Raw genomic sequence first — 15,513 nt, forward strand, 5'->3', positions numbered from 1 at the left:
CCCCATCAGCAATCTCAGGACCCCAAGATCTTGACCTGAGCTGAAGGCAGTTGTGTAACTGACTGAGCCACTAAAAAAAGAAATGTTCTGCAGTTGTTTCCAAACTTAGACAGTCTAAATAAATATTTGTGACAGAAGAAATTTACTTGGACAATTTACACAAAGAATACTTAAATTACAGGACCTAATCTGGGAATAGTCTCTATGCATAGACTGTAATGTGCCACTGCCTTCTTAGCATAGCGCTTGGCCTATGGAGGGCACTCAATAAATGCTGAATGAATAAAGGTTTAAGCTTTGTTTTTTTTAATGTGGGTGCTGTGAGTCTTAGATTATTACCTAGTTGGAAAGATTGCTATAAAAATTAGTAACTAATCATGTAAAGTTCATCGCCTGGTGCCTATTATTTGGAAATCTCAACAAACCTCAACAAATATTACCACTATTATTTTCTGGTTTTTTAGGTCCAGCGTTGAAACTTAACTTTCTGTTAATGGTTTTTTTACCCCAAAAGAATTTTTTTTAATTCCTATATAGTTAACACATAGTGTTATCTTAGTTTCTGGTGTATAATATAGTGTTTCAACAATTCTATACATCACTCAGTGCTCATCATGATAAATGTACTCTTAAACCCCTTCATGTACTTCACGCATCGCCCCACCCACCTCCCCTCTAGTAACCATCAGTTTGTTCTCTATGGTTTCTTTCTCCTTCCTTTGTGCATTTGTTTTGTTTTTGTTTTTGTTTTAAAGATTTTATTTATTTATTTGACAGAGAGAGATCACAGTAGACAGAGAGGCAGGCAGAGAGAGAGAGGAGGAAGCAGGCTCCCCGCTGAGCAGAGAGCCCAATGCGGGACTCGATCCCAGGACCCCGAGATCATGACCTGAGCCGAAGGCAGCGACTTAACCCATGGAGCCACCCAGGCGCCCCTGTTTTTTTTTTTTAAATTCCACATATGAGTGAAATCATATGGTATTTGTCTTTCTCCAACTTATTTCACTTAGCAGTATACTCTCTAGATCTATCCATGTTGCTGCAAATGGCAAAACATCCTTTTTATGGCTGAGTAATATTCCATTGTTTATAGACACACCATATATTCTTTATACATTGATCAATCAATGGACAATTGGGCTATTTCCATAATTTGGCTATTGTAGATGATGCTGCTGTAAACATAGAAATGCATCTGTCCCTCTGAATTAGTGTTTTGCATTTTGGAATTAAATATCCAATAATGGAATTGTTGGATCATATGGTAGTTCTATTTTTAATTTTTTGAAGAACCTCCATACTATTTCTGCTGTGGCTGTACCAGTTTGCATTCCCACCAACAGTGCATCAGGGTTTCTTTTTCTCCTCATTCTTGCCAACACTTGTTTTTTCTTGTGTTCTTGATTGTAGCCGATCTGACAGGCTTAAGTGATATCACATTATGGTTTTGATTTTTTTTAAAGATTCTATTTATTTATTTAACAGACAGAAATCACAAGTAGGCAGAGAGGCAGGCAGAGAGAGAGAGAGGGAAGCAGGCTCCCTGCTGTGCAGAGAGCCCGATGTGGGGCTTGATCCCAGGACCCTGAGATCATGACCTGAGCTAAAGGCAGAGGCTTTAACCTACTGAGCCACCCAGGTGCCCCTATGGTTTTGATTTTTAATTCCCTGATGATAAATGTTGATGACACATCTTTTCATGTGTCTGTTGTCCATCTGTATGTCTTTTTGGAGGAGTGTCTGTTCATGTCTTATACCCATTTTTAATTGGACCGTTGGGGGTTTTTTGGTGCTGGGTTATGTAAGTTCTTTATATATTTGGGATACTAACCCTTTGTCAGATATGTCATTCAAAAGTATGTTCTCCCATTCTGTGGATTGTCTTTTAGTTTTATTGATTGTCCAAAGAACCTTTAAGAAGCCTTTTAGGGAGGCACCTGGGGGGTTCAGTAGGTTAAAGCCTCTGCCTTCAGGATCCTGGGATCAAGCCCCGCATTGGGCTCTCTGCTCAGCGGGATACCTTCTTCTCTCTCTCTCTCTGCCTGCCTCTCTGTCTACTTGTGATCTCTGTTGGTCAAATAAATAAATCTTTAAAAAATTTTTTTAAATAAATAAAAAGTCTTTTAGGTATGGTGCCTGGGTGGCACAGTCGTTAAGTTCCTGCCTTCAGCTCAGGTCATGATCCCAGAGTCCTGGAATTGAGTCCCGTATCAGGCTGCCTGCTCAGCGGGGAGTCTGCTTCTTTCTCTCCCACGTCCCTGCTTGTGTCCCCTCTCGGGCTCTCTTACTCTCTCTCTGTCGAAGAAATAAATAAAATCTTTTTAAAAATTTTTAAAAATTTTTAAAAAATAGCCTTTTAGGGTATAATTTGGCTCATGGATTTTTGTTGTTGTTGTTGTTTTAATAGCTTTGTTGAGATACAATTTACATACCATATCCATTAAAAGTATGCAATTCAGTGGTTGTTATTATAATTACAGAGTTGTGCAAACATCACCATGATGTAATTTTAGAACATTTTTATTATCTGCAAACAAGGTCGTGGTTTTTATATTAGGTTTCAGATGCCAGTGGATCCATGCGAGTGACTGTGGTTGCAGAAGAGAACCCTTTCTCCATGGCGATGCTGCTCTCCGAAGAATGCTTTATTTTGGACCATGGTTCTGCAAAACAAATTTTCGTATGGAAGGGTAAGAAATGCCATTGACATAGTAGCTGCACTGCAGACTTAATGGCTATCTCTTTGAAAAGGTAAAGAAAACTTTTCTGATTTAAAAAAGAAAGCCTATCATTTTGAGACTTGATCTGTAAAGAGCTCATATAAAATGCAGATATCAAAACTGTGTTTTCTTCCTACTAGTATCATTTGCCAAGAACGATCGGGTTAAAGATAGCATTGGGCAATATAAAAAGAATCTTTTATATATAATGGCAATCATTAGGATACTACAAAATATATTTAACATACCAGGACAGTTTTGCCATGCTCAGTGTCATATTTAAATTAAAATTATAATCATGTTTATTGCTTGGGGTGTGCAAATGTTCATAATCATATAATGTTTTCCCTCTCTGATATTCTGTCCTTTTCATTTATCTTCCATTTAGGTAAAGACGCTAATCCCCAGGAGAGAAAAGCTGCAATGAAGACAGCTGAAGAATTCCTAAAGCAAATGAATTATTCCAGCAATACCCAAGTAAGTGTGTGTGGAAATGAGCTGGCTAGAAAAAAAAAAAACTAAAAATGTGGGAGCTCATCCTGTCTTCACAAAACTTGTGTGAGAATTTGGATCAAAGTACCCTATGCGTGGAAGTCATTCTTCCCTTGTGTGTGTGCCACCCTGTGTCCCATGTCCCTAGAACCATAGTTTTGTGGAGGATGGAATTTTGCAGAAACTGGAGATCAGACCTTCCATGGGGCTGCATTATGAAAAAAGACCCCATCTGCTTCCTCCACGGCATTTCAGTCGAGATGATCAACCACAGTTGGATGCACTGAGAGCACTTTTCAGTTAGTCCTTGGAGCAGGTTGTACAGACCTGGGCTAATAGCCAGATAATATTTGGCTTCACTGACATCCGCTTAGACGCCTGATTAGTTACTCTTCCTTTTCTGAGTCTTTCGGTCTCATCCTTTCTCTTCAGTTTATGTCTTCACACAAGGAACACAATGAGATCATTTCTTCCAGGTTACAGATCTCTTATAAACCTAATGCAGAATAAGAGTCACACATATTTGACTGTAATGGTAACATGACAGAGCTCTGTTCTTACTTCAAGCATCCAAATTCAGGGGCAATCACTTTAGTTGTGACAAAAAGCAGAGGTGGATGGTTTCACCTTCATATCTGATAATCTTCCATTTCACACTCACCCACAGATCCCAGCTTCTAGGTTTACATCTGTCACCACAGAAACCAAGACAGTCTTTTCCTGAGTTTTTTTCTCCACTCCTAGATGAATGTCTTTCCTCCGTCTATTTTCTTTTTAGAATAATTATCATTGTTTTAAATTTTAGATTCAAGTTCTTCCAGAAGGAGGGGAAACACCAATCTTCAAACAGTTCTTTAAGGACTGGAGAGAGAAAGATCAGAGTGATGGCTTCGGGAAAGTCTATGTCACTGAGAAAGTGGCTCAAATAAAACAAATTCCATTTGATGCCTCAAAACTACACACTTCTCCCCAGATGGCTGCCCAGCACAATATGGTGGATGATGGTTCCGGAAAAGTGGAGGTAATTGGCTGCTTTTGTTTGTGTCTGTTTGTTTTCCTCAAGCCCATGTATACCTGGAAATGTAACTTCAGAAGACTACAAACTTTGTCATTTAACTTTACTTATTAATAAAGGTGGCCCATGACTGTATATTAAATCAGGGAATTTAAAGTTGGAAGAGACAGTTTCTCACCTTCAATCCTATTTTACAATGTGTATGTTGAGATTCCAAGAAGTTAGGCTATCTGTGCAAGATCACCTCATTACTATTAGACATGCTGTGGAACCCAGCCATCTTGTTTCCTGGTCCAGAATTGCTCCCACTCCTGGAATTGGGATTGTCCAGTGAGGGCGAGTAGCTCTGAATGTAGCAGCGACCATTAGTTAGATCTTTCCTTGTACCTTATAGGCACTCACAAAAGCAAATTGGGTATGTGCTAAACTCACAGATATTTTTAGAGCATTCAAATTGTTTGTTGTTTATTCTCTTTTTCTGAAAAAAAAAAAAAAATGCCCATAACCCCCTAATAAATATCCCTAATTCAACCCTCTTCACCCTCTACTCTTGAGTCATCTAACTTAATGAGAACTGGGTAATGTTGTGTCTTATTATAAAACATTTTAATGGCTTTCCGTTTTCAGCTGGGCCTGCAGGCTCTTCCAGGGTTTGATCCTTGCTCTCCTGGCTGCCTCACTCTACCATTGCCTGAGAGCTCTTCCCTCCTCCCTCTGGCTCAAGTCTCCATTCCTTTTCCTGCGGAATTCAGTTCAGTCACAAGCTGAGGCTCTTTGAGAAGCCTTCCCTCTGTCCTGGAGCAGCCTTTGTGCTCAAACTATAAGTGATATTTCTCACAGAACCATCATCTAAGGATTGCAAAACAGTTTATTTTTCTTCCTGGCCCTCTCCTTAGTTCCTTGAGGGCTGGAATTGAATAGTTTATCCTTGTATTCCCAGGCTTACTACAATGTTTGGAGCAAAGTATGTGGGAAAGAAATTTAAGAAGTAGTTTTGCCTCTTTTCAAAGACATGAAGGTGTGCATCTCAGCTATCTGGGGGTTGCAAGAACTGCAAAGGGAGAAAGGCCCCACATGGCCATTGTCCGAGGGGTATCAGCTTACTGTCTGGGTCTGTCTCCTGCTCACATGCGCTTTTCTGCAGCTCAGCACAGCAGGAGGGTCTCGTGGCAGATTTGGCTCTCCAGCACCAGGTCTCAGGGACAGTCTCTTGTGTTGACTCTGAGATGTCCTCCTGAGTCAGCCCCTGACTTTGGAAGTCTGGGAGCTTTCTCTAGGCTTTTGGGTTTAGCCTTGAGGTGCTGTTGTTTCTCCCCTGCTCACCAGGATGTCATGCTTCTCTCGGAAAGCACTGCCGCTCCTCCATAGCCAGATTTCAAGGGGAGGCGTGTATCCTCCCCGTCCCCCCGGAGGGTGCGCATGCGCACCTTGCCTGGCAGGCTTTCGTGTTGCTTTCCTGGTTCATCTACAGCTCTCATCTCTCCAACCTGGAGTGTCTTTAATCTGTGATGAGGTTGAGAAGCCAGGAAAAAAAAAAAAAAAAAGTTTTTGCCTACTTTTATGTTTTCAGTCTTATGCCTAAATGGTACCTCTTGAAAATAGTCAAGCAATTGGCATCTTGATTATTTGGTCCCTATCTGCCACTCTTGCCTGAGGAAATAATCATGCTTTACTGTGCTGGGGAAAAAAAATTTTAATAAACAAACAGGTTGTCTCCCAACGAATGAAATATTTTATGCAAGTTAAGAGATATATTTCTGAGCCGAATATTTTAGTTCCTTATTCCACCAGAGTCTTGTGTTATTTTCACTAATCAATCGAACAGTAGGTATGTATTAATAGGCTCAGAACTGATGTAAGTACTCTGGAGGATGCAAAAAATATATGTATAAACACTTAAAAAATCAGTGAACCAATTGTCAAACTGATAAAATCTCTTTCTGTCGTTTAATTTGTAAGCTAGTTAGAAAAGTATTTAAAAGTTATTTAATAATAGATCTAAAAAAAATAATAACTCCTGAGAAGTACTATTAGATCAAGAAAATTTTAATTTTGGTATGGACATTCCATTCCTTTCAGATATGGCGTGTAGAAAATAATGGTAGGGTTGAAATTGACCAGAACTCCTATGGTGAATTCTATGGTGGTGACTGCTACATTATACTCTATACTTATCCCAGAGGACAGATCATCTACACCTGGTAAGTTCTCCTCTTTCTTAAAATCTCAAGTTTCAAGGTGGACAGATTTTACTCCATTTACATTTCATCAGATTCCACAGGATGGGGCACCTGGGTGGCTCAGTGGATTAAAGCATCTGCCTTCAGCTCAGGTCATGATCCCAGGGTCCTGGGATGGAGCCCCGAGTCCGGGGGGGGGGGTCTCTGCTCAGTGGGGAGCCTGCTTCCCCCTCCCTCTCTCTGCCTGCCTCTCTGCCTACTTGTGATCTCTGTCTGTCAAATAAATAAATAATCTTTATGAAAAAAAAAAATTCCATGGGACAAGGGGTAGAATTCTCCTATAGCTACCCAGGTGAGATTTGTATAGCATGCATGTGGTATTTTCTTTCAATATGATTTTTGACTCTGTTTTGTAACTCTTCTCCACAAGCAGGAAGGGTTAGATAAAAATCATCCTTTCTAGGGGCCCCTGGTTAAGCCTCCGACTCTTAATTTCAGCTCAAGTCACAATCTCAGGGTTGTGAGATCAAGTCCCTAGGTGGGGCTCCTAGCTCAGCAGGGAGTCTGCTGGAGGTTCTCTTTCTTCCTCTCCTTCTGCTCCTCCCCCCACTCATGCATGCTCTCATTTTCTCTCAGATAAGTAAATAAATTCTTTTAGAATCATCCTTTCTAGTGTAGGAACAAGATTTTAGTATCCAAATGTAGTGTTCTTTTAGTAGATATGCAGTTGAATATCTTGCCTCCTGTGCAAGCTAACTCCAGCTTGCTAGTACTGAATACCATGTGTTCTTATTATTAAAATTCACTGAGGTCCTTCGTAATTGGAGCTGCAAAGTGTCAGTGAGCCAAACCCTCTGGAGGATATATATCATTTATGGCTCTGTTTCATACCCCAGGGACCTCAAATTGATGCATTTTTACTCTTGGTCCCCATGAAATTTGTGGCAATAAAGGAGAAAAAAATATGCCAGCACACCCACTTCTTAATGTGGTTTTGCATAATAATTTGAGTTAATTGAAGGTTAAGTTTACTTAGAGTCTAGTGCCAAGGCTCTGATCAGTGGGAAATGTCCAATTGGGTTAAGTTAAGCATATATACCATGCTGGGCTGTTCCAAAGGGATGGGGATTCTACAACAAATCATATAGTGTCAGATTCTCCAACTTTTTATTAAGTGAAATCAGGGTGGAAGGTACAGGGGTGAAGCAGGATCTACTTTTGCCTACATGATGATGGCAACATTCAGTGGGTATATTGAGTGTACATGGACACGGGTCTTTGTTGATATGGAGACGTTTCTCTGTGGTGAAGGTCCTGCCAGATGAGATGTCCCAGTTAGATGTCACTTCCAGGAGGCCTACTGGTGGGCTTGGTGTCTTGTCTAGAATTCCCCAAAGATTGAGCCTGGTTTTATCTCAAAATCCTTCATACTTCATTGAAATGCCTGTTAATCACCTGCTTCTTTTTAAAGTATCAAATCTTGGTGCTCCCAGGTGGCTCAGGGGGTTAAGCATCTGCCTTTGGCTCAGGTCATGATCTCAGGGTCCTGGGATCGAGTCCTGCATCGGGCTTTCTGCTCAGCGGGGAGCCTGCTTCCTCATCTCTCTCTGCCCGCCTCTCTGCCTACTTGTGATGTCTGTCAAATAAATAAATAAAATCTTTAAGAAAAAAAAAAAAAGGAAATGTACAATTCCAGGACCCACCTTTGGCCCACTAAAGCTGAACATGCAATTGAACAAGATCCCCAGATGATCTACATGCACTCTCCTGATTAACAGGCCCTGCACCACCTTAGGCAATGGTTCCCATCAAATCCTGTCAATCATTAATGTATTTAGCTACTTGACTCTGTGTTTATGATGTCATCTTCATAGCAACCATTTTTTTGAGCAGCATGTTTGTACCAGCAAAGTGCTAGGTGTTTCCATTATTATGTTTCTTTCCTCACAACCAGGTTATTTTTGAAAGACAGAAAGGGAGGGGAGTAACTTAAGATGAAGTAACTTAACCCAAATTCACAACTGTTGTACCTGGTGAAGGAGCATTTCACACTTTGATAAACAGCTCTCTTTAAGTCTAAAGTTGAGCGCCCCTATACCCTGGTGTAAGCTCTGTCCTTCTTTTGCAATTTCTTCTTCCAAAATATTAGCTCAGAAAAGTGTTTCTGGAAAGCATGGCCTTTACAGGGACAAATCGGTTGTTCTCAGTCAGCTTTTCTTTTACATTCTGTTTCTTGGTCTTTCTCTCTGCTCTCTTTTGCATATAAAAAATCTAATTGATTGTGGTACTTAGCTCAGACAAGAGAGATGAAACAAGCAGCACAAGAGCACATTTTGAAAAACTGATAATTCACCATCTATGTAAACACCTATGTGGCTGTAACAAGACAGACTGAATTGGATGATAAATGTTAAATGCAGTTACTTTTTCTCAACTCATTTGAAAGTATTCACCGAGCACTTTCTATGTGCCAAGCACTGTGCTAGATAGATACTAAAGATACTGTGGTGAAAAAAAAAATGACTCGTGTCCCAAGATTTGACACTTTATTTATTTTTTTTAAGATTTTATTTATTTGACAGCCAGAGATCACTAGTAGTCAGAGAGGCAGACAGAGAGAGAGGAGGAAGCAGGCTCCTTGCTGAGCAGAGAGCCCGATGTAGGGCTCTATCCCAGGACCCTGAGATCATGACCTGAGCCAAAGGCAGATGCTTAACCCCCTGAGCCACCTGGGAGCACCAAGATTTGATACTTTAAAAAGAAGCAGGTGATTAACAGGCATTTCAATGAAGTATGAAGGATTTTGAGATAAAACCAGGCTCAATCTTTGGGGAATTCTAGACAAGACACCAAGCCCACCAGTAGGCCTCCTGGAAGTGACATCTAACTGGGAACAGAGGAGCAGATAGGCAGGCAAGCAAATAGAGAAGTTGTACTAAGCAACTCAGGGGATGTGTGCTCTAATTTACCAGTTAACGACTTATGGCTGGAGCAAAGTTAGGGAGCAAAAGATAAAATCAGAGAAATCAGAAGGAGCCAACCTGTGAACAGCCTTGGAACCATCCTAGAGAGGATGAAATTTATTTTCAGGGCATTGGGAACCAGTCAAAGAGTTTGCTCAGGGAGCAATATGATTGGCTTTCCTCTTACAGAAATTATTTTTGGTTGACATCTCTGAGAATGGGCTGATGGGAGAAGGTCGGTGGCAGGGAAGCCACTGGGAATGTGTTGCAGTAATTCAGCCAAGGGATAATGTGGCCAGAACTCAGTGTTAGAGCAACAGGGAGGGAGCAGATAAGATGAGTTTGTAGTATTAAGGCATTGGTATCAGAAAGACTGGGTATGAGAAACAGGGAAAATGACCAAATCACAGGTGTCCCCCGATTTCTGGTCCATGCACATATGGGTAGTGTTTCATTCACTGAGATAAGAAACTCAGGAGGAGGGCAGGTTTGGCCCTTACTATAAAAAATTCAGAGGGAAAAAGTGAGAATATGCCATATTCTTAATAATTACTCTGTTTAGGATGGGGCTAGGGTGGAAGAAGAGGTCATTTAATTTGTTCTTTCCAATTTTATGTGATCAAGTTTCCTATGATGAGAATTTATCATTTTTTGAGATATCAAGAAGATACGTTAGATATTTGAGGGTCCTTTGAGAGTCTTATTTTTATGGATGTTAAATATGTCAGTTTGTTAACGTTGTGTGGTTTGCAGGACTTCAAAAGCTTGTGTAAAGGCAGTGTAGAGACATTTAGAAAATAAGCAGATCTCTTGAATATAAGCTTTCAAACTAAACAGCTTCCCAGGTTATATGATAATTTTGATGCAGGAATGTAAATGGTTAAGTCCGAGGCACAGTAAAAGATGAAGGACGAGAATTAAACCAACTACTGAATACACATATTTGTTGTGGCTTTTTAAAAAATTTCTGAAACCACTTGTATTCTAAAATGTGATCTTTTCTCGGGAATGTCAGGTAGTTGAAATTGAACAAATGTTGAACAATGGCAATGATGAATCTCTCAAAGCAGTAAATTCTACTTTCCTGCAGCATTTATTTGTAATGAGTAACAAGTGCCAAAGATTTATAGAGGAAAAACCATGTCAAAGTAGAGTTCTCCCCTCTCACCCCCACTGCCCCTAAGTGTAGGTTTTCAAAACTGGAGGCGAAGAGCAACTTTATTATGTCTTAGTTGTGGTGGAGTGTTTGACCCCCTGGGTCACAGATCCATAAAGCAAATGAGTCTGAATCTGTGTGGATAGGAGCAAGGGTCACTTTGACAGGAAGTGGAAGAGGAGCTGGAGGTAAGTAGTGAAAAATTTATTAAGAGCATCAGAAGGCAGGAGTTTGGTGAGGGTTTCTAGGTTTGCTGGATGAAATGCTTCAAGGAAAAAAAAATGGAAATTGAGACAAAAGTTTGGTGATAATGTCTATAGTCAGTTGAATGTTTTCCTACAGATTAAAAAAAGGAAATAGAGAACTAGGCAGGGAACTGCAGATATGACAGAGAAAGGACAGGTGGTATCAGACCGAGCTCTCATCCCCAGCTGTGTTACTCCCTACTCGGTGCTCCCAGAGGCTTGCTGAAGTGTTTGTTAACATTATAGGCTCCTGAAAAATTTAAGCTATTGGCATTAAAAGACTATTTTTATGAGTAAGCTTTATTAGGGAAAACATTTTTAATTTTCTTTTGAATGTGTGCCTCACATGAGCATGTCCCCCCCCCTTTTTAGAAATTTTTTCTAGCAATTGACTCTATTGCGGTTCAATGAAATATTCTGAAATCAACAAAACTTGTTTCCTGTACTCAGTGTTTTGGGACATGTGTACATGTATATGTGTATTGCCCAGGATGGAAAGTTATTGCTAATCTATTCTGGGTATTGGACAAGTAGGTCACTCTTAAGGTTTCAGAAGAAAAGATATGGTTGACTCCTTTTTAAAAAAGATTTATTTATTTATTTTAGAAAAAGAGAACAAGTGTGTGTGTGTGAGTTGGGGGGAGGGGCAGCAGGAGAGAGGGAGAGAGAGAGACTCCAGCAGACTCCCTGCTGAGCAGAGAGCCCGATGCGATGTGGGGCTCAATCTCATGACTTCCAGATCATGATTCGAACCAAAATCAGGAGTCGGACACATAACCGACTGAGCCAACCCGACACCCTAATAAAGTTAGCTTCTGAGATTCGATTCCTGGATTAGTATTTTTCCTGCTAACCCCTAGTCAGGCAGAGGTGGGATAATTGGCTAGAAGCAAACCATGCTCAGTGCTTCGGCTTTCCCCCCACAAACTCATCAAACAAGCCGATCTCCCAAAGTTTGCTGTACAGGTTAAGCTAGTAGTTAGAGTTATAGCCACAAGGTACCTTAGAAAGAGAAATTGCAAATGAACTGGACGAACTGATTTATTGACCCCTGTCTGGGTCTCTGGTAACTGAGCCACTCTTATGGTGTTATGGATAAAACCTTTAAAGAATTGCTAGCATTGGACATCTGGGTGGCTCAGTGGGTTAAAGCCTCTGCCTTCGGCTCAGGTCACCATCCCAGAGTCCTGGGATCGAGCCCCACATCGGGCTCTCTACTCAGCAGGGAGCCTGCTTCCTCCTCTCTCTGACTGCCTCTCTGCCTACTTGTAATCTCTGTCAGTCAAATAAATAAATAAAAATCTTTAAAAAAAAAAAGAGAATTGCTAGCATGACAAAATGGAGCCACTCTGTCACGTACTTCTGATGATTCTTTCCTTGATTTTTCTGGGTCCAGACATTTGTTACTATGGTCACCAAATGCTGATGTAAAGATAGGATGCTTCTAATATCCAGCCCAATAGATGGGGCTCATATTCTACTCAGATGGATTATTTTTACTGTGGAGACAATTTCCCAAAATAGGCAGCCCCCACTTGAAATGAGACAGACCTGATTACTGAGCTAAGTTACATAAGGAGATAAGCCTCAATTTCTTTTCCTATAAAATGAGGCTAAAAAATATAATTATCATGTGAAGGTCTAGGCAATACGCAGGGCAATTCATGGGTCAAGTTAGCACTTTCAGAAAAACGATACCTTCTCTGGCCATATCATGTCAAAGTGGTTTCATCTTGATCTTTCCTAATGACTTAAATCTCTGAAATGCCTACACTAGAAAGTCTTAAAACTTAAATACAAGCTAATTTTCTTTACTTTGGTTCCTCCAGGCAAGGAGCAGGTGCCACAAGAGATGAGCTGACAACATCTGCATTCCTGACGGTTCAGCTGGATAGATCCCTCAGAGGACAGGCTGTGCAGGTTGGGGTAGTTTCTCTCCCAGAACTCACCCATGTTATTTGCTAGCCCAGTGACTAGTTAAAGACTTCCTCTCCAGCTGGCCTTTCCTAAAGATTACATTTTTTCATTTTGCAACTTAAATGTTCCTACTTTCACGCCATACCACTTCTCTCAGATTCTGGAAAAGAGGGAGCAAACAAAATTGAAAAACAAAAGCAAAACCAAGAAACTAGTTAACAGATCAGAGGAACCAAAGAAATTGACAGTTATTTGACATAAAACTGTTCAACCCAAGTTATTACTCCCAGCTGATCACTTTCCAGCTTTCAGATCTTTGTAAGTGTGTAATTACTTCTTAAAAGATAATAATTAAACATCGAGGTAAATCAGATATTTTAGTACATAAAATTTAAGGTGTGGATGCCAAATTTGGTCTTCTAGCTGGTTTCTTTCCTGTCTTGGTACTTCACAGTCAATATATAAAGCAAGTTAGATCTTAAAATTTGAAGTTTCATATTAAGTTTTTAATATTTTTACAAATTAGCAAGATGACCGAATTCTTTAAATGCTCTGAACTCTACTTTCCCCTAACTTCTTGAATGAAATATTTCTAGTTAAGAACTGACATGAGTATCATTTAATTAACGTTTAAAGTATTCCTTACCAAATTATTCAAAAACTTTGAAGACATACATTGTGACTTATAAATTCTGTATTTTGTAATAAAATATTTGATACACCCAGTGAATGCATTTCCATTGTTAGTCTGTCGCATCCCAAATTCTCAATGAGATGGTAATGTTTAGTTTAATCACTAGATGGCAGTAGTTCACAGTAATGTTTAAACAACTCCAGTCCCGGGTGCCGCTGTTTTAAATTCCTTTGTAGAGTATGTTAACAATAGCGAAACATTTTCAACTTAACTTTTATCTCTTTTATTTGAATTTAACAATGGAAAAATGGATCTTAATTATTTCCCCCCCCCCTTTTTTATCTATGTTGGCGACATAGAAAAACCTAACATTGAGGTTTTCTCAATGTTAAGGGAAATGGCAAGGCAGCAACAGTTTTAAGTAATCCTAGCTAACCTCATCCCAAGCTTTGGGGCTGTGATTTAAAAAAGATTTCTGTGAGTTGCTACTTGCTTATTTGAATGCCTACTAATTGGAAGATCCCTGTGGGGGACCCCTGGCTGGCTCAGTCATGAGTCATGCGACCCTTCAGCTTGAGGTTGTGAATTCAAGCCTCACGTTGGGCATAGAAATTACTCAAAAAAATTTTTTTTAAATGAAATGAAAAAGAAAGATACCTGTGATGTTAATTATTTTAGTGCTCCCTAGGCCTCCCTGCTATGGTGTGTGCATTTACTTGGGCTTCTAGAAAAAGACACACCAGGGTGCATAAGACAGTTCAATTTTAAATAAAATAATAATTAAAAAATAATTGAAAAATTGAAATAATTTTAAAAATAGAGAGCTAACACAAAAGTTGAACTCTTTATGTAAGAAATTACATCAACAATTTATGTAAGAAATAAGGCACTCATTTCTAATCCAATGTCTGGTGTTAAACTAACAAGTGAAAGTAAATAATTTACCATTTACTTTCTTTAATTTCCTTGTCCTGAAAAGTCCTTATATTACATATTTTTAGAGTGCTTATATCAAGCAAATCTATTACCATCCCTATGAATAAAAAGTAGAAAATAAATTCTATTTATTTTTGCCAGATTTTGATGTTTGGAAGCCAGATTGTCATCATTTTTTCATCTCGTGGTTACAGAGATGTAGAAATAATGAGTATGCTTTGGTGTCGTCTTATTTTTGGAAGCATTTAAATGCACATCTCCTTACCTTCTGAACAAGTTCCAAAATATTTCTGAAATAAAGTGTGTCACTACACAACTGTCAAGTGTCAATGCTCTTGAAAAAAGAGTAATTTTTACAAACAATGGTATACATCAGCACTTTGCTGTCTTTTCTCTTTTGGAGATGTACATGAACACACTTACAGCTTTGGACTTTCTGGAAGCTGGACATGGTGCCCTATGGTGCTGTCTCCCCCTGGAAGAAATAGTTCAGTGTGCTGTGTCTGGAGTCAAAGACGCTTAACTCAGCCAGAAAACCGTGCTTCATTAGCATTCACCTATATTTTCTGTTAATCATCATGCCTCCTGCTCTCAATTTTCTATTTATTTTTTATTTTTTGCTTTGTTTTCAAAAGGGAAGATACGTGTGGAAATACAACCCTCCTTCATTGCATCCTTCCTTACGTTTCTTTTATCCTCCCTCCTCCCAGATCCGAGTCTCCCAAGGCAAAGAGCCTGCTCACCTGCTGAGTTTGTTCAAAGACAAACCGCTCATTATTTACAAGAATGGAACATCAAAGAAAGGAGGTCAGGCACCTGCTCCCCCTACACGCCTCTTTCAAGTCCGGAGAAACCTGGCATCCATCACCAGAATCATGGAGGTAATGCCATGCTTTCAATCAAACGTACCCTATTTATGGACTTCCCGGTGGACCTGAGCCATCAACAAATATTAGTCTTCAAAAAATTGGCAAGTAGATTCCCTCTACTTCAATAATTAATCCATTGTTCACCAAAAACAAAACAGAACAAAAACACACATACACACACACACACACACACACACAAACCCCCACAAAACAAAAACAGGAGAACCAAGTAAAAAGTGAACTCTGGATAATGGGCCTCTCACACTTTTCAACTGCATTGTACTAAAAAAAATAAATAAATAAAATAAAATTTTAAGAGTAATGTAACAAATCAAATGGTCAAAGACCTGAAGCTTTATCTTTTAGAAAGGCCTGGAGGAAGATGG

General features: G+C 39.6%; 1 protein-coding gene across 1 annotated transcript in view; it reads left to right on the forward strand.

Annotated features, from left to right (window-relative positions):
• SCIN (scinderin) overlaps window positions 1–15,513 on the forward strand; it is a 77,148-nt gene that overhangs the window by 47,310 nt on the left and 14,325 nt on the right. The window contains exons 6-11 of the mRNA XM_044246121.1: window positions 2,558–2,690; window positions 3,109–3,197; window positions 4,018–4,233; window positions 6,307–6,428; window positions 12,601–12,691; window positions 14,969–15,139. Of these exons, the coding sequence (XP_044102056.1) occupies window positions 2,558–2,690; window positions 3,109–3,197; window positions 4,018–4,233; window positions 6,307–6,428; window positions 12,601–12,691; window positions 14,969–15,139 (822 nt within the window). The remainder of the gene's footprint in view (window positions 1–2,557; window positions 2,691–3,108; window positions 3,198–4,017; window positions 4,234–6,306; window positions 6,429–12,600; window positions 12,692–14,968; window positions 15,140–15,513) is intronic.

Source organism: Neovison vison, chromosome 4 (genome assembly GCF_020171115.1).
Source record: "Neovison vison isolate M4711 chromosome 4, ASM_NN_V1, whole genome shotgun sequence".
Classification (NCBI taxonomy): Eukaryota; Metazoa; Chordata; class Mammalia; order Carnivora; family Mustelidae; genus Neogale; species Neogale vison.